Raw genomic sequence first — 19,210 nt, forward strand, 5'->3', positions numbered from 1 at the left:
AACAAAATGTCATCAAACTTAAACATTTAAAAGACTTTATATTAGGGGCACCTGGGTGGCTCAGTGGTTGAGCATCTGCCTTTGGCTCAGATCGTGGTGCCAGGGTATCTTTTAAAAAATATTTAAAAATAAATAAATAGACAAATAAAAGACTTTATATTTAGAAGTTCACAATTTAATAATATTGAGTAAGGGAAGTCATACTATATACATACTATATAATTCTGTTTATTTGAAATCCGAAACCATGCTGTGTCAATCTATGGTGGTATGAGTCAGGATGGTGGCTCTCCTTATTAGGGTGCTCTGACTGGGGAGTGTGTGAAGGTATCTTCCAGGTGCTGGAAATGTTCTATATCTTGATCTTGAGAATGAATATACATATATAATGTACATCAAGTGCATGGTTAAGGTTCATGCATCCTGTAGAAGCCATACCTCAAAAAACCTAAATAAGTAAAAATAAATACCTTCACAAAGGGCAGGGGAAGGAAATGTAGATGAGCAGCTGTCTGGAATGAAGCAATATAAAGGTCTGGTAGAGCATCCTCTGACTGCACTTGAGTAGCAGACTTCACCCTTATCTACCTTTAAATTGGTGGCTTGGGTTTTTCTTTGTTGTTTGTTTTTAAAGAAACTGGAGATTGGACAGTGTTTCTCTTTCCCCCCCAGAGGCCCAGAGCAATGTGGCCGGGTGCATTCTGGACTGGGCAGCACTAACATTTGTTCTTCCCAGGGACCGTCTGCTACTTTTCTCTGCCCCAGTGGAGCTGGAGGAATAATAAAGCTGTTATTATTTATACTGCACAGCATTTTTGTCAGTGGTCTTTGTCATTGAGAGTTCTGAAGTCAATGGAGGGCACGAGGGAATTTGTGAGTTTTGTTTGTCTGCTTGTTTGTTTTAAAGATTTTACTTATTTACTTGAAAGAGAAGGAAAAAGAAAGCACAAGCAGAGGGAGAGGGAGAAGCGGACTCCCCGCGACAAGCATGGAGCCCAATGTGGAGCTCAATCCTAGAACCCTGGGATCATGACCTAAGCTGAAGGCAAATGCTCAACTGACTGAGCTACCCAGGCATCCAATATATGAATTTTTAATATAGGTAAAGGAGAGAGGTAAAAGGGGGTTATTTTTCCAGGGATGTTACTTTTCCAAACACTTTCAGTTTTCCCACTCCTTTTCTTGGCCCTTTGTGCACTGTCCTTTTACACACATTTAAGATTTTACTTATTTATTTGGGAGGGAGGGAGGGAGAGAGCGAGAGCGAGCGAGAGCATGCTCACATGAGCAGGGGGACAGGGAAAGAGAGAGAGACAAGCAGACTTCCCATTGACCTGGGAGCCCAGGGCAGGGCTTGAGCCTAGTACCCCAAGACTATGACCTGAGCTGAAGTCAGATGTGTAGTCAACTGAGCTACTCAGGCACCACTAAATATCCTATTCTTTAAGGCAGAAAAGTAATTGTTGGGTTTCCAAAAGTGCAGGCCATGACTCAAACATCACACTCTCTCAGTCTCCAACTGCTGCACTTGGAAGGGAATCTTCTTCCTGCCTCCCTAACTTTCTCAAATGAGAGGCTGTTCTTCCTCTTCAGGGTTGCTGCCTTCTCGTTTCTTCCTGCTTCTTGGGGAATCTTAGCACACCAATTGAGTCCTTCTCTCTCCTGGTTTTTTTACTTCCTTCCCCTTTGTGGAATTCTTCTTCTCCACAGCCTACAAAGAGATTCTATACACATTGCTGTCAAAAATGAAGTAAAACATAAACTTTCCTTTATGTCTACATCTTTAAGCCTTTGACATGTGTCCTAACCTCTCTTGATCCCTAACTTGTTTGAGGAGTGGTCTGCATCCACCTTTCCTACATCCCACTAAGTGACATTGAATTCTCAGTCCATTAGAACCTATTTTATTCCCTTTAACTCTGCACCTGTCCCCTGAAGATCCCCTGCCTTTAGAATTGCCAGATCCAAGGCCTCATACTAGTTGACTCATACTAGTTTAATCCTCATACTAGTTGACTCTCTCTAGTTCTTGGTACTGTAGATCATGCCCTGCATCTCTAAATTCTCTCTTCCCTCTCCCCTGTATTGAAGATGCTAATCTCCCTAGATCTTCATCTTTATGTCTGAACATTCCTTCTTGTTTTCCTAAAAGGATTTTTCATCCTCCATTGGACCTTAAATCCTAATATTGCTCTCCTGGGTCATTTCCCTTGATGACATTCTTTTCCTTTATGATGGTCTCAGAATTTTATTTCAATCTGGATGTTAGTACAGCTCTTCAAAGCCTGTATATACCAGTCTGGCTTCAGGAGGTTTCTAGAAAGTATACTTCCTAAATTTGAGTCTAAATAATGGCTCCATTTTAGCACTTACCATATTGTGGTGTGACTGCATGTCTGCCAATCCAACTAAAATTTGAATGCCACAAAGGCAAGACTTGTGCCTTTTCAAGAATCTGTGCTTGATTGCTGCTGGTATGTGGGAATGCTGCTTGATTTTTTTAAATGTAAATTTAAATTTATATGAAATAATATAATACTCAGAGTTTCTCACTTCTCTTGAGTGCTCTGCCTGCTAGTTTGTTTTCAGTCTTTATCTTTCATTTTGTTTATTTTTTTAAAGATTTTATTTATTTATTCATGAAAGACAACAGAGAGAGAGAAGCAGAGACACAGGCAGAGGGAGAAGCAGGCTCCATGCAGGGAGCCCAGTGTGGGACTCGATCCTGGGACTGTGGGATCACTCCCTGAGCCCAAGCCAGATGCTCAACCAATGAGCCACCCAGGCGTCCCTTTATCTTTCATTTTAGCAATTTACCTCAAATGTCTGGTGATCTGTGGCTATCAGCCCATATTTAAGAATGAAGAGCTTAAGGACACCTGACCTGGGTGGCTCAGTCAGTTAAGCATCTGCCTTTAGCTCAGATCATGATCCCAGGGTCAAGGGTTCAGGGCCTCTATTCAGGCTCCCTACTCAGTGGGGAGCCTGCTTCTCCTCTCTCTGCTCTTCCCCTTCTCATGCTTACTCTTTCTTTCTCTCTCTCTCTCTCTCTCTCTCAAATAAATATTTTAAAAAAAGAGTAAGGAACTTAAAAATTGATAGGGAGTTCTTTTTGCACGCTAACTAATGGGCTTTGCTTCATGGAGGGTTATCAGATGGGGACCTGCCACCTTCACCAGGGGACTGACAAATATTAGTGTCTAGAGGGCCTCTGTTTCTCCTCTAACCTCTGGCTTACAGGAATAACCTGGCTGCTAGCATTCTAGAAGCCAAGGAGGGGATGGATCCAAGGGAAATCCTCACCATTTCATAGCTGACTTTCACTTGGGCCCAGTTCTTACTCCCATGATTAACTCCTCGTTGTGTTTTGTATCCACAAGTTGGAAGCTGGTTCAGTTTCTCTAGAGAGTTACTCCCTTTCCTTTATTAGCATGGGAAAATTAGTAGGGGCAGAGTCTTAGTGTTCTTTATACAGATTTATAAACAATTCTTTTGTTCATGCCCACAACCCTCCAATCATGGGTTGCAGGAAACTCAGCATTTCCAGAGCTGTATTCTAGAAAGTCGCTGCATTTCTTTGGCCTGCCACACCTGTTTGGCCACCTGTTTGGTATGTCAGGCAGTTTAGTAGCTAGCTTTTCACCTGTCAACTCACTATTTCCCAAATTTGTTGACATTTCTTTTTTTTTTTTTTTTTTTTAAGATTTTATTTATTTATTCATGAGAGACAGAGAGAGAGAGAGGCAGAGACACAGGCAGGGGGAGAAGCAGGCTCCATGTAAGGAGCCCGACGCGGGACTCGATTCCCGGTCTCCAGGACCACACCCTGGGCTGAAGGTGGCGCTAAACCGCTGAGCCACCCAGGCTGCCCAGTTGACATTTCTTAAAAGGGGTTTCTTCCATTGCATCTGGTACTGTGGATTCATACTCCTCCCCTTCAGTTGGGTTTTTGAAAGGAAATGGAATTAAATGCATGTTGATCTGGCATGTTTCTACTTTTGATTTAGTATCCAGCCAACTGTATGAACATTTGTTAGTTTTTTTAAAAAATTATCTTGATTTTTGTTGTTGAGTTTTAGGAGTTCTGTATATATTCTGGATATTAATCCCTTATCAGATATAGGATTTGCAAATATCTTCTCCCATTCTGTCAGTTGCCTTTTTGCTGTTTATAATATCTTTTGATGCACAAAATTCTTTACATTATTGAATTTGATAAATGATTTTCCTACATCTTTTGAGATGTTCAGAAGACTTAAGTAATTTGTTAGTGAACTATACTAATATACTTTCTAATGTTATTACTGGTATGAAACCATTTTTTTTTTTCATTTTTTATTTGGTTTGCTAAAATTCAGGAATTTTGCATTTATGCCTTAAGTGAGACTGGCAATTTTCTTGTATTCACCTTCTTTGGTTTTATACTCTCTTCAAATATATTGTGAAGAATTGTTGAGCACCTTTCCCTCATTCTTTTCTGTGAAAGTTTGTATAAAATACAAATATTCTGTTTCTTGAAGGCTTCTTAAAATTTGCTAGTAATTATCTGTACAACTTGTGTATGTGTATATCTTGACTATTAATTCAGTATGTTTAATAGCATGATTTCTTCAGGTTTCCCGGTTCTTATTGAGTCCCTTTTAGTTGCTTATATTTATCTAGGAAATTGTTCACATTGTCTGTTTTCAGACTTATTGCCACAAGGTTGTTTCTAGCAATCTCTTAGTCTCTTTTGCACCTACCTGTAGGTTTAGGGTTTTGTGGTTTTTTTTTTTTTTAATTTTTTAAAAATGTTATTTATTTGAGAGAGAGAGAGAAAGAGCATGAACCGTGGGAGGGACAGAGTGAGAAGCTGACTCCTGGCTGAGCCGAGCAGGGAGCCTGACGAGGGGCTCTATCACAGGACGCTGGGATCATGACCTGATCCAAAGCAGATGCTTAACTGACTGAACCACCCAGATGCCCCTGTTTTTTTTTTTTTTCCACTTCTAATATTATTTATTTGTAATTTTTTTTTTCTTCAGAAAGAGAGAGTACTCATGGTTGGGGAGGGGCAGAGGGGGAGAGAGAGAGAGAAGGAGGGAGAGAGTGAATCTTAAGCAGGCTCCACACCCAGCACAGAGCCCGACATGGGGCTCCATCTCATGTCCCTGAGACAACCTGAGCCAAAATTAAGAGTTGGATACTTAGCTGACTGAGCTACCCAGGTGCACCCAAATTTTTGTCTTTTAGACCTATCAGTTTCTGCCCTTGAATTTGTTATTACTTCTGTAATTCTGGTAATTTGCGTCTATTTCAGATGTCTATAGTTTAAGGAATACTATTTCTTTCTAATAAAGTGATCTTTTTGTCATTATCTAATGATATATTTTTTATCGCTAAGGATGTTTTTTGCCTTAATTTCTATCTTGTTTGATATTAACATTAATTACTTCAGTCATTCAGGAATGCCTGAGTGGCTCAGCAGTTGAGTGTCTTGCCTTTGGCTCAGGGCGTGATCCCGGGATCTGGGGGATCTCCCTGCAGGGAGCCTGCTTCTCCCTTTGCTTATGTCTCTGCCTCTCTCACTGTCTCTCATGAATAAATAAATAAAATTTTAAAAAAATTCAGTCATTAATTCAGCAATGACTATCAAGAAAGAACCTAATCTGTGCCAGGCATATCATGACCGGAACAGGGCAGTGTCCCCTGACCATCCTTATCATCATATATAAATTTTTCAACTTTCAGCCTTATATTTTAAATGTATCTCTTTTAAACAGTATTTAATTGATTAATTTTTGTTTTTCTTAGCGTTTATTTTCTTTTAACAGGGATATTTAATGTGTTTACATTTGTTGTGTTTACTTACAGAAATAAATTTATTTTTGCTGCCTTTTTTTACTTTTTTTTTAAAAAGATTTTATCTTTAAATAATCTCTACACCCAAGGTGAGGAGATCCCAATCCTGGGATCAAGAGCAGTATGCTTCACCAACTGAGCCAGCCAGGAGCTCTTTTTTTTTTTTTTTTTCACTTTTTTAATGTACCATTGTCTTTGCTATATTTTCCTTCATTTCCTGCTTTTAATTGGATTTACTTAGCTTTATTCCTTCGATTTTATTTGTTTATGTTGATTTACAAATTACATATTCTAGTTTTTTCTTTTGGTGATTACTTTTATAATTTTAATATGTATATTTGATTTAACAAAATCTAAAGTTAACTGATAAATCTCTATTCTCCTTCTGAACAAAGTGTTCTAAAATATTTTAGCTTTGATATATACCCCTAGTCTTTCATGTCCTCTAATACGTTATCAGAGCCTACTACTTATTTTCTTGTTTTATTTTGTTTTCTTAGTTCTTTGTTTCAAGTGAGATGACATTATTATTGCTGCTGCTGTTCTAAAAGGCTCTTTTAGATTTAGTTACCTGTTTGCAACCTCTTGGCTCATCATTGTTTCTTGGATCCCACTCCCTTCTTCTAGACTTGGCCTCGTGTATTATGAAATATATTTCTGGTCACTTTGCTCAGAGAAAGTATGAGAGTTGTAACTTCTTTTACTCTATGTTTGTCTGAAAAAATGTATTTATTTTACCCCTATCTTGAATGATAGCTTAGTTGAATTCAAGACAAAAAGTTATTTTCCTTTAATACTTCGAAAATATTTTTCCATTATTTGGGGGTTTTTGCTACTGGAGAACAGTATATTGTACAACAAAACATGTTTTTTCTTCATGAGTATTTAGTCTTTTCTGGATTTTTGTTTTTGTTTTGTTGTGGTTTTCTTATTTAGGTGTTCTATAGGTTCACTGCCATATGTTTTAGTGTTGATTTGTGTTTAGGTCATGACTGCTTCTTCACTCTGAAAACTTAAACATTTCAGTTCTGAAAAATATAAGTCATGAATCCTCATTCTATTCTCTCTTAGATATACTCATTTTGCCCTTTTTGTTTCCTATCTTCATGACTTCTCTCTTTTTTTTTTTTTTTGCATTTTAAGCCACTCCTGTTTTTTTTAATAGTATTCAATTTTTATCTATCTTCATGACTTCTGTCACCTACCTGTCTGTGCCATATTCTGTATGATTTCCTTTTATCCATCCTGTAGCTTACTATCTGATAAGAGAAGCAAAAACTACTGTTGTACTTATTAATTTCATGACTCTATTTTTTCCTTAAAGGAAATCAAATGCTATTTGATTCTCTTTCAAATTTTTATTTTCAGTACTGTCCCTTTTTTTTTTAAATGGTTACTATTCCTTCTTGGATCACTTTAATAACTTCAAACATATATTTCAGATTCCTCCTTAGGTTTTCACCTATTTCTAGTTCCCAGGTACCTAGTCACCCTTGCATTGTACTTGCTTACTCTCCCACCTGGTGGCTTATTTCTTCACATAATTGGAACTCTATTTTAAGCTCATCTTCAGCAGGGGTGTTTTTATCTCCAGGAGTCCAAGTGCCCTGGACTGTGGATATATTCTTGCAGCACTGCTTTGCATTTTTCTACTATACACCAAGACTTAGTTGTTTCAGGGTCTTGAATTCAAGTTAATTTTAATTTCCTTATGTGTAACTTCCAACCCATCCAGGTGGTATAAACTTAATGCCTGCACTGCCCCTAATCCTTGTGCCAGGACTGATATCCCTCTGTGGCTACAACGTCAGTTCCAGGAGTTCCAGCCCTGGAATTCCTGCTCTTTCAGCACTTGAAGATTTCCCTTTACTTTTTCTTTCAATCTCAGCTATACATTTAACCTTAAAAAAATACATATATATATATATTTTTTTTTTTTGCTTTATATTATCCAATATATCTCTGTATTTTAAGTGGGAGTGGGTTCTGCATCAACTCAGCTTGCCATAAACCTATTCATCTTTGTACTCCTCAGCCCAGAAGAGTAACTAGTCTGTACCAGATGTTTGATGACTGATTGACTGACTGACTGGATAAATGAATGAATGGATGAGTTTCTCACCTCCAGAAGCAAATGGAAGCAATGTTCCAGTGAGTAACAACCCCTGTCTCTCCAGGGGCATTGGAATAAGCGGAATTTACCTTTTTTTTTCTTTTTAAATTTATTTTTTATTTTATGTTTTTAAATTTTCTTTATTTATTCATGAGAGACACACAGAGAGGCAGAGACACAGGCAGAGGGAGAAGCAGGCTCCCTGCAGGGAGCCCAATGTGGGACTTTCGATACTGGGTCTCCAGGATCATGCCCTGGGCTGAAGCGGTGCTAAACCGCTGAGCCACCCGGGCTACCCCTTTTCCTTTTTTTTAGAATTTACTTTTCTATGAGGATGTAAGTTCCCCGTAAACAAAATGAGGAAGAGAATAGGACTTCTTATGTGTTTTTTCTGTAAATTCTGGAACAATGGGAACATTTAACTGCCTTCTACTAGTTGATATCCAAAGATGGAGGGGAAGTGGGCTGAGGAATGAGTGCTCATATCGTTTGCTATCCTTCGCTGCGGCCCCATACTGCACTGCATGCTTTACCAAGAGGAGAGATTGAAGAATTGCAGAGAACAGGATGCTGGGCCAGTTTAGTTCCCCTTCTCTCCACTGTTTTAAGAAAAGCGTGCCTTTGATGAGCTATAGCTGTGGGCTCTTGTTTTCCTTCGTATGTCAGCCACCTTTGTTAGAAGCTGGTTATTGATGCCATGCCCTGTTTTAATTCACACTTCTCTGCTAATCAATTACAGCGTTTATCCATTAATCAGGCATTCTGACAGAGTCAATAACTGCTTTTTTAAGGATTTTGTGAGGGGCTGCACGCTATCCAGCAAGGAATAACATTCAGGAGTGCACTTTAAAACAGTGTGGCTTTCCCAGGCTGGTGGACTTCCGGAGCAATAAACATCTAGTGGGGATTTCATATGGTGGTTTTTTAATACATTTGGTTGATGGGATTTTCTCACTGAACACTTCATTAGCAGGGCTCAACATTAGTGAAGTGTGGACAGGTGTACCTCTGTTTAAGAAAAACAGAAACATCAAAAGGTAATTATTCCCTTCATGTATAAATGACTGCATTCACCTAAAAGTAGCATTAAATCCATGAACTTCCTTCACTCATAATAAGTGTAACAATATCTTCTTGGCAGTGGGGTTTGAGAGCAAAGAAACTGAAAGCCAAAATGTTTGGAGCTGCTACTAGATGAAAGCCAATCCAAAACTTAGAGCAAATATGTCTATAATTACAATGCGAGTCAAGAGGAAAATATTTTATAAACAAAAGCTGAGTTTATAAACAAATTTCCTGAAGCCAATCTTTTACATAGAGTGTTTTAAACCTTTGTATACATGTATTCATACATTTAAGCACTCCTAGGGCTTTATAATTTGTTACAGCATATTCACATGTTATAAATTGTCATGGAAATTAAACTTTCCCTTTTAGCAAGGGTAAGAAACAGAGGTGGCAAGGTTTAATTGGAGAGTTACAGTTTGGGTAGTTAAGTTTACCGCACATAATGATGGTAGTAACAGGTTTCAGTGATCTTTTTTTTTTTTTTTTTTTTATGACAGATGTACCAACATTTAATTGTTTTTCATCAAGGGTGGAGAGAAAAGACACTTCTGTAGATTTTTCAATTCTCCTACGTGTCACTTAGCTGTCCTCACCATTGTCTAAGCTCCTTTCTCTCATCCTTTTTGCTGCAATGAGTTGTGTCATTCCCTCATGATCAGCACTTTTGTTGTCTTTGTTTTTTGCTGTACCTCAGAAGTCCATCTTTTCTTTCATCTCCTTCCCATTCATGCATGAGGGAACAGTTGTGCCCTGTTGTGGGGATGTTCCGCTGGGTTTCAAACAGTAGGGTTTCTTTTTATTCTCTTCTAAGTAGTACAATGGGGCTGAATGTCTGTTGCAGAATGCACACACTAATATGCCAGGTTATTTGGTTTCTAAGAAGTCAATAAAAATACTACATTTAGTCTCAGCCCTTGGCTTGCTTTTTCCCTGTTTGCCTTTCATGTCTTCGGTTATAAATCTGTTTGTTTGATTTATTTGTCTGATTACGAAATATAATCTTCCATATTAAATCAAAGCGTGGAATCAACAAACAGAAAAATGTTCCTGTCGGAGGAGTATTTTCACACTAGCAGATTTGGCAGTCTGCGCCCTCCCTTGATAAGAGCCTTGAAACAGCCGCCAGAGCTAATTAATGGTAGCTAAACTCAGAGTGAAGGAAAAAAAGAGTGGATCACAAGTTGGTCTTGGCAGAACTTTCCAGTGTGAGAAAGTACCACATCTCTGCATTTAGAGGTTTGCAACTTTGGCTATTTTCCCCCAAGTCACCTTGCTTGATTGTTGTTTTATGGGGGAGGTAAGTATGAGCATGAGTGTGTATACTGTTATAAACACAGACCCAAAGTCCATCCCAGCAGTAAAAGGCTAAAGACATAAAAAGCTAGAGATGTCTTAAGACACTTTGTTCTCATATTCAGGAACAATCTTCAAAATCCTCCTTAATGAGGTCATAAAAGAAAAAAATGGAACAAGTGTTCCTTGTGTATCTCACTAGGGCATGCCATCAGGGTCACTTGCCACCAGTATCCTATTTAAAAAGGGATTGGGGTAGTTCAATCAAGCATTGCATTAAGAGAGAGACTTTGATTAATTCCTTCTCTTTTCTTTTGTGCCACAGATAATTTCAGTAAATTTGTGATACTTTCTGCTTAGCCATTGCTGAGGCTTAAAGTTCTTGATGCGTCATGCTGAGTATTAGCATTTATCGGGCCTACTTGGCGATGGTGAAGAGGAGTGTATGCTCCAGACAGCTCTCTAATCTTTGACAAGCAGGGCTGGTCTTTAAACATGACCATTATCTGAGATCTTAGCGTAGGGAAGTTTCTACTCTCAGGTTGGTGGAAAGAAATCTTGGTAAAAGAAGGAAAAAGACTCAACAGTAAGGAAGATGGTGATTTATCATGGTTAACTTTTTTAAAGGTACTGGATCTGCCTCTTAACTCAGAAACGCACAGCTTGGGTAAGTTTCAGGGATGGCTCTCAAAGGAAACAAAAGCAAGAAAGGGACAAGTAAGTCCTACCACTGTGTGCTTTCACTGAGGCTGCTGTGGGGGGAGTTGCAGATTGGCCCCCGCGATGGTCAGGATCAGGTAGGAAATTGGATTCTATTGTCATTTGTTTTCTCTTATTTACCAACTTTGTTTGTTGAGAGGCCATCGGAGATATGAAGGGTCATTTTAGCACTATGCTGCAGAAACCCAGGGTTGAATATTGTTAACTCTTTCGGTTGTTTTGACCTAGTAGCAAATTAGGGTATATTTCAAGCACTTAGTTAAAAAAACTCAAGCACATACCTATTGTATTTTTATAAGCTGATTTCGAAGGGGTGTATCCTGTTTACTTTATTGCAAATGCAAGGTCTGTTAGGTGTCTGTATATTTAGGTGTCATTGAAAAGTTGGATTTGGGTTCTGATGGACTGGAACGGCTCCCAGGGGCCATTGTGATGGTGTGTAAATCCCTTTTTGTTTGTGGGTTTACTCACTGGACGCACTAGATCGGCTCTCTTAGGGCTGCTGCTTTCCGTTCTGATAATTCAGTCACCGCACATGCGCATGAAGGCAACAGGTTAATAGTTTTAAGAAGATAGTTTTAGATGTGTGCGCAGATAGAATCTCTTCGCTTCCAGTTAAAACATTTGTTTTCAGCTAAAGTGAGGTAGTTGTATTTATTTTCATGAATTCATACATCAGATGTGTTTATATTAAGGCAAGTTAAGGCAAGATTTTAGAATTAATTTTAAAGTACATCTTATGACAATTACTACTGTCCTGCTAAAGATTTAATAGCCAATCATAAGAGTTTTTTAAATTATTAGTTTAAAATGAATAAGATATTAGATTTCTCATAGATTCTCTTTTGGTATTGTTTCCAGATTAAACACCAAAGCTGAACTTATTCATTCATTCATCGAATACTAATTATTAAATTCCTACTTTATGCTAGGCTCATAGAATTACAGCAGCATTGTTATCATTGTCAATATAATTGGTTTTTAACTCATTTTTACAGTGATTATTATAAATTGTGGAAACCTCTAAGTATTTAGTTTTTGATAATCAGCTTTAACTGTGGGAGTGAACATGTTCTCTGTGAAGCATGTCTGTGAATAGATTACTCAGGCCTGACCATAGTTCTTGGAATACTAACCAAAGTTACATGCTTGATAGATTTTTTTCTTTTTGTCTCTTTCAAAAAAATATTTTAAAGTTTATTTATTTCGTTATGTAATCTCTACACCCAGTGTGGGGCTTGAACTCACAACCCTGAGATCAAGAGTTGTGTGCTCTCCTGACTGAACTAGCCAAGTGCTCAAGTAGATTTTTTCATATTTGAAACTGTAAAGAGCCATGGAAGCAGAGTAGTGTCATGAAAAAGATAAAGGCTGTCATTTACTTTTTTTCTATCTGAAAGGGAAAAGCCACTAAGTCAAGACAGTGTGAGATAAGTTCTCCGATTGTGGTGAAGGAACCAACACAGGGCTTTGCTCACAGTGACTCCTCTGTGAGTGCCCCACCCCCTGCTTATTCCCAAGAAATAGGTATCTACAGGGCATCCAGTGTTTGCAGTCTGATTCCCATCATGCATGTTGAGAGTCAGAAAGTTACTTAGTCATGCTTTCTCTGTGCCACCAAAAATGGTATGAAGATGTCCATTTGGAACCTCACACTGTGGAAAATCCTCAAAGACCTCAGGTTCAGGGAATACCTGCTTCATTTGCTTTATATGAAACACAATTGCATACATTTTGGTATTCCCTACAGTGGAAATACTCTAAATGCTGCTTTTTTTACACAAAATCAGCATGAGAATTGCTGAGAAGAAAGAAGTCACAGCCTTTACTTTCTCAACAAAATCAAGCCTTCCACCACATTTCTTCCAGGGTTGCAGGTTCTTTTTTGGATAAAGGTCTCACAGGGCAGACTGTCTTCTCATATAATCGGAGGACTATGATCCTCTGGACTCCTCATCTTCAGAAACCAAGTGGGAAAAAGATTGATGAACACAAGCACGTTTCAGCCTCCTTCAGACCTCCTTATGGTCAAATCTGGGATCCAGTAAGTAGCAAAAATAGGTCACCTAGCAAATGAACTATTTCCTTTGAAACATAATGCAAGTGAGAGATCTAGGCTTAAACATAGACCTAGTTCTCTCTCCCATAGCTAATGTATAATAAATACTAGCTGAAGAAAATTATCCTTTTAACCTTATGATAGATATCACAGGGAATGATACCATTGCCTTTATTTATAGAGGATATTAGGATTGATATTGCAGATTCCATTATACTGCTTTTCATGTGTTTTATGATGAGAATTCCTCAAAATCCATTCAGTATAAATTGGAACCTTCTCAATACTTAATTAAAACCTAGAAGCTTGGGGATCCCTGGGTTCCCCACCGGTTTGGCACCTGCCTTTGGCCCAGGGCGCAATCCTGGAGTCCTGGGATTGAGTCCCACGTCGGGCTCCCGACATGGAGCCTGCTTCTCCCTCTGCCTGTGTCTCTGCTTCTCTCTCTCTCTCTCTATGTCTATCATGAATAAATAAATAAAATCTTAAAAAAAAAACTAGCTTTTTTGAGATATTCAAGACAGTGTTGCTTCTGCTTTGGTTTAGAATGCTGAAAACTTTCTGCATAAATAGTGCTTTGCTATTAGAGCTAGAAAAAAGCATAATGACAAGGACCATCTCATTGTTTTCTTCTTGTAGATCAAGTTGAAGGACTGTATTACGTGTTCTCACTCATTAATAATTGAAAACAAGTAGCACTGAAAAGAATGATTCAAAAAAACTTTTTTTAAGATTTTATTTATTTATTCACAAGAGACGGAGAGAGAGAGAGTGAGAGAGAGAGAGAGAGAGAGGCATAGGCAGAGGGAGAAGCAGGCTCCATGCAGGGGGCCTGACATGGGACTTGATCCCGGGTCTCCAGGATCAGGCAGGCCCTGGGCTGAAGGCGGCACTAAACCACTGAGGCACCTGGGCTGCCCGAAAAAAATGATTCATACTGATTTTTCTTGTCTTTTCAAAATGTGAACCCTAGATGGGAGAGTGTGTTTTTGTGTGCTGTCAGTATGCCTTATATATTGCTGGTGACCAGCAAATGTACTCAGTCATTTATATGAAGATAATATATATGTGATCTTAGCCAAAAGGCCCTCCACTTATATGTCAATTGCTAAGCCTGTCTTTAATGGCCTTTTAGATTGGAATCCTTTTTTTGTTTTGTTTTTTAAAGATTTTTATTTATCCATTCATGAGGGACACACAGAAAAAGACAGAGACATAGGCAGAAGCAGGCTCCATGCAGGGGCCCCGATGTGGGACTCGATCCTGAGACTCCAGGATCACGCTCTGGGCTGAAGGCAGGCGCTAAACCGCTAAGCCACCCATGCATTCCTAGATTGGACTCCTTTTTCAGCCATCTGCTTGAACCAATTATGCTTTAAGGAAAAGACACAGGAAGTGTCTTTGATGTTACTTACTGTAAATGTGTCTCTGAAGCACAGTTTTATCTGGTCAGTAAGATGTCTGCCTTTGGATACATGGGTCTGTTTTGGCTGAATATCCTCAGAGTTTGATGAGCTCTTGAAATGTACATAAATAGGATAGGAAAGAGAAACCATGAAGATACATCGCCAGCCCTTCCCTCCCCTCCAGAGGGAACCAAAGAAAAGTGCAGATTGCCATTGGCCCATGGACTAGACACTCCAAAGTCTATAGTCTAAAGAACTATTCTTTTTCTTTCTGTCGGTTAACAACGTATAATTTTCTTCTGTTTACAAAAGTTTACAAAAAAGGAGAAAGAGGAGCACTGCATCCTGGACCACTGTCAGCTTGTACTTGAGTGTTTTGCATGTATAACTGTCTTGACCCCTAGATGCCACTGCACCCCACCCCCTGCCCCAATCAGTGCTTTGTTACTATTGTCAGTGTTGTTGCCAGACTAGCCCCTGGCTGGACAGTGGTAGGGCCTGGAGTGCTATCTTTCCGGGAGCCTGTCACCATAGCTGTGGATCTCAAGCTACACCAGCAGGTATTCAAGAAACTGACCTCCTAGTTGGGCAGTGAAGGTGTCACATTCCTGCTTTAATGTGTTCCATCCAGTATCTGGGTCTACGTCTTGCAGTTTGACTAATGTATGTAGTAGAACTGGTCTGCATCCAGTCTGCAGGTGCATGGACAGTGTGGCAGGCCTGGTGGCAAGCAGGAGGCACAGCAAATGGGCCCTATGGGGGCAGCACCAGCACCAGCCAAGTCTGCACAGAGAGCAGTTGGCTACATCACTGATCTCTTTGTTAGTTAGGATCAGGGATTGTCACTTGAAGCACTTGCCCCTTTGTCTTTCCTCAGTACAGGCCATACTAGGTTGAAGAGGAGGGGCAAAGTGGTTCTCTACCCATGCAGGGATGGGTGGGATTGGGGGACAGGGCAGCTTCTGAGCAGTAGTTTGTAGAAGGAATGGCGACACATGGGCCCCAGAGCCCAGGGAGCAGCAGAGCAGCCCAAGATGATTCTGTAGGGAAGCCAAGGTACAAAGGCTACAGCCTGGAGTCTCAGTGGAGAAGACCATGGAACCCATAACTAGGAGCCTGAGAGAGGACCCCTCCCCCAGGAGCCCCAGAGTGAGCTCCTCTGGTCAGGGTTCAGGAAGGAGGGTCATGGATTTGTAGTACTTTGTTGGTATAGGCCAGATACTGGCAGGTTGCGCCATAGTAAGAAAAATAAACAAGGATGAAAAGTTATGTGGATTAGTACAGTCAAAATAGGGCTAGCAAAGCCTGCTTTAAAAGTTGAAGGTGAGGCAGCCCGGGTGGCTCAGCGGTTTAGTGCCGCCTTCAGCCCAGGGCCTGATCCTGGAGACCCAGTATCGAGTCCCACGTCGGATTCCCTGCATGGAGCCTGCTTCTCCCTCTGCCTGTGTCTCTGCCTCTGTGTGTGTGTGTGTGTGTGTGTGTGTGTGTCTCAGGAATAAATGAATAAAATCTTTTAAAAAATTATTTAAAAAAATAAAATAAAAGTTGAAGGTGACTTAGGGCACCTGGGTGGCTCAGTGGTTGAGCATCTGCCTTTGGCTCAGGTCATGATCCTGGAGTCCTGGGATGGGGAGCCTGCTTCTCTCTCTGCCTGCGTCTCTGCCTCTCTCTGTGTCTCTCATGATTAAATAAATAAAATCGTTTTTAAAAAGTTGGTGATGACTTTAATTTCTTAAATAAAAAGCCTAGCAGTGGATTGGCTTACTTTCAAAAAAAGGAGGCGGGGGAGGGGAGGAGAATGCCTCAAAGCATTGAAATAAAACTTACTGGTGATTCCACCAAAAGAATGGAAACATTCGCTGTTGATTAGGCTGATAGGTGATGGAGAAGGCCAGACAAGGATTCAGACGCATGTAAAGATAGAGGTTATGAGGTGGGGGAGTGCTAGCAGGAGAGTGTGGATGCACATTTGTAATGCACAGGGTGTGGGGCGACATGGACAGTGGCAATACCGGGTGATGGAGTGGGTGCAGGGAGAAGAGAACAGAGAAATCTCCTGAGAAAAAAAGGTCTGTGCTGGCACTTCTAACTTCTTTGTTTTCTTGCTAAGGAGTAAACTGAATAACACTTCCCACAATGTGGTTTCACATTGCTTTAGCTTTTCAGGAACCAGTACTTCAGTTTTTTAGTGAGAACTGTCACTATGCTCCTCTGTTGGAGGCTATTGGGATGACATATTTTGAAGCACAGGAAGTGTAGGTACACTTGCATGAATAGTACCAATGGCTATGCATTTTAACAGTATATTTGTTGGGGCTTCACTTTTATTAAGAGTATATAGTTGTTTCTTTTCTTTCTTTTTTCTTTGTTCTGTATGTAATATATAAAGACTCCCATCTTCCAGACCACATTGTTTTAAGGATTTCAGCATTATGTGGCATTTTAAAGGTGTTATCTTCTTTTTTCTCTTTTCAGAGAGAAATTGATTTCCTGTGTATTTTAAGCTATATCTATAGGAGGATTATGATAATGAGTCATTGTTTTGTAATTTTGCTATTTTAAGTGAGTTTAAAATAAAACCTGTGGCTAGTTCATGATCACTGGGAACATATCCATAAACCTTAGATGCTATAAATATGTTGAGAGCTTAAAAGTAGAGTTAAATATGAAAATAGAGTGTTGTAATAAAAAAGGTTTTCATTACCTTCACCCTTCCTATCAACAGGACAATTTTATACTTCACCCAAAGATATTTAAGAATACATCATCTTCCTCAGAAATCTCTTTTGAGTATGAGGCACCTGGTTGGCTCAGTTAGTGGAGTGTGCAACTCACGATCTCGAGGTTGTGTGTTTGAGTCCCACATTGGGTACAGAGATTACTTAAAAATAAAATCTTTAGGGGCACCTTGGTGGCTTAGTTGGTTAAGCATCTGCCTTTGGCTCAGTCATGATTACTGGGGTCCTGAGATAGAGCCCAATATCGGGCTCCCTGCTCAGTGGGGAGCCTGCTTCTCCCTCTACTTCTGCCCTCCCTCTACCTCTCTTTCTCAAATAAATAAATAAAATCTTTTTTTAAAAAATAAAATCTTTTAAAAAAAGGAAAAAAAGAAATTTCCTGCCTATGTATCACTGTTTTCTATTTGAATGATTAACATATGCACATTAGTTAGTAGGCAAATAGTATAATTTTATTTGCTCTTCCAATTCTCTACAAATAATTATTATCACTGTCATACAGTTAAGGAAGGGAAATTTATACAAAGCTAATTTAAGATACTTGGTTTTTGCACTCATTTATTTACACATTTATAAATTTAATTATCATCTACTGTATGCCTGGTATAGTGCCAGGGTCAGCAACAAGGCTGCTTTCTAAAATCACAACTCCCTAAAATCATGGCTCTTGGGCAGCCCGGGTGGCGCAGCAGTTTAGCACCGCCTGCAGCCCAGGGTGTGATCCTGGAGACCTCAGATTGGGTCCCATGTTGGGCTCCCTGCACGGAGCTTCTCCCTCTGCCTGTGTCTCTGCCTCTCTCTCTCTCTCTGTGTCTCTCATGAATAAATAAATAAAATCTTTAAAAATAAAATAAAGTATGGCTCTTAAAATCAGTTCTTTATCTCTATTTTCACCCCTCCAATATTATCTTCTCTTCTACTTTATCATTGTTATCAAAGCTTTGTATTTTTAAGATTTTGTAATCCCAATGATGTGTAATATGCAGTAGGTATGGTCAGAGAAGAGAAATCTTTAAGAAATTTGAATTACGGGGTGGGGGGGGATGACTCTAGCAGAGAAATGATCAGACTTGTCCATATAGAGATGGAGGGTTGCTCAGGCTGAACTGAGCCCCTGTTGTGACTGAAACTCTTTCCACTTTATTGTCCAAATTACTGCCAGTGACTTCCTTCCCTCTCCTCATTTGCCTATTCCTCTTGCTTTTTATCTTCTGTGTTACCAGTGTACAACATAGTGGTGTTTAACTACTTCCTGAAAGCATTATTAGTCATCAGGAGCACTAGTTCATTATGGATGTAGATAAATGGGTAGTCAGCCCATCAACTATGAGTTGGACTAATTTGGAAAATATGGTTCCTTCCCTCCAAAGAAACTGCTTATACTCCTTTGGACACTTCAGTAAAATAGCTATGTGCATTTCCCCATTCATTATGAACAACTAGAATCAGGGTGTCCCGCTTGATGCTAGAACTGGAATTTAATTCACAATGGCAAAGAAGCTTTACCTAGAATGTCTGTCCACAGGAAAGGAGGGGGGAAAGGCCTTACAACTTCCCTCTCCCTTTCCGTTTTTGGTGAGCCTTCGACTTTTCTTCCTTGTGATTATTATTGAGTAGAATGTAACCCCAAATCTTTCACCAGATGTTGCCTCACCATATTAAAGGGAAGAAGAAAATTATAATGGATGTTTTGAATGTGCTCAACTTTTGTTTTGTTCAGAGCCAAACTGAATGAGGCAAAGAAGTTAAAATCTTTTCTTGTTCCATCTGAGTAAGCATGAAAACCTACAATCCTTAATCTTTTAAAAGAAAAATAACCCTCCTCTGTTTGTGGGATTTCTGATTCATTTCTTCCACCCTGCTCCCCTGCGCTGCATTTTTGTAGTCAAATTCTGTCTGGACTTTTGTGAGCCAATAACCTCCCTCCTCACCCCACTCCCCTCTCCTCCCCCACCTCTACCCTATGATCACA

At 39.6% G+C, this 19,210-nt stretch overlaps 1 protein-coding gene across 9 annotated transcripts in view; it reads left to right on the forward strand.

Moving 5' to 3' along the window:
• The window catches only part of CLYBL (citramalyl-CoA lyase), a 293,861-nt gene that overhangs the window by 96,460 nt on the left and 178,191 nt on the right, over positions 1-19,210 (forward strand). For 2 of the 9 annotated variants that reach the window (XM_072760938.1, XM_072760939.1), the window contains exon 2: positions 7,877-7,992. The exons of the other annotated variants lie outside the window; for them this stretch is intronic. In XM_072760938.1, the coding sequence (XP_072617039.1) occupies positions 7,976-7,992 (17 nt within the window). In that variant the 5' untranslated portion in view covers positions 7,877-7,975. The remainder of the gene's footprint in view (positions 1-7,876; positions 7,993-19,210) is intronic. 9 annotated transcript variants of the gene reach the window in all.

The sequence above is a fragment of the Vulpes vulpes genome, chromosome 6 (genome assembly GCF_048418805.1).
Source record: "Vulpes vulpes isolate BD-2025 chromosome 6, VulVul3, whole genome shotgun sequence".
Lineage (NCBI taxonomy): Eukaryota > Metazoa > Chordata > Mammalia > Carnivora > Canidae > Vulpes > Vulpes vulpes.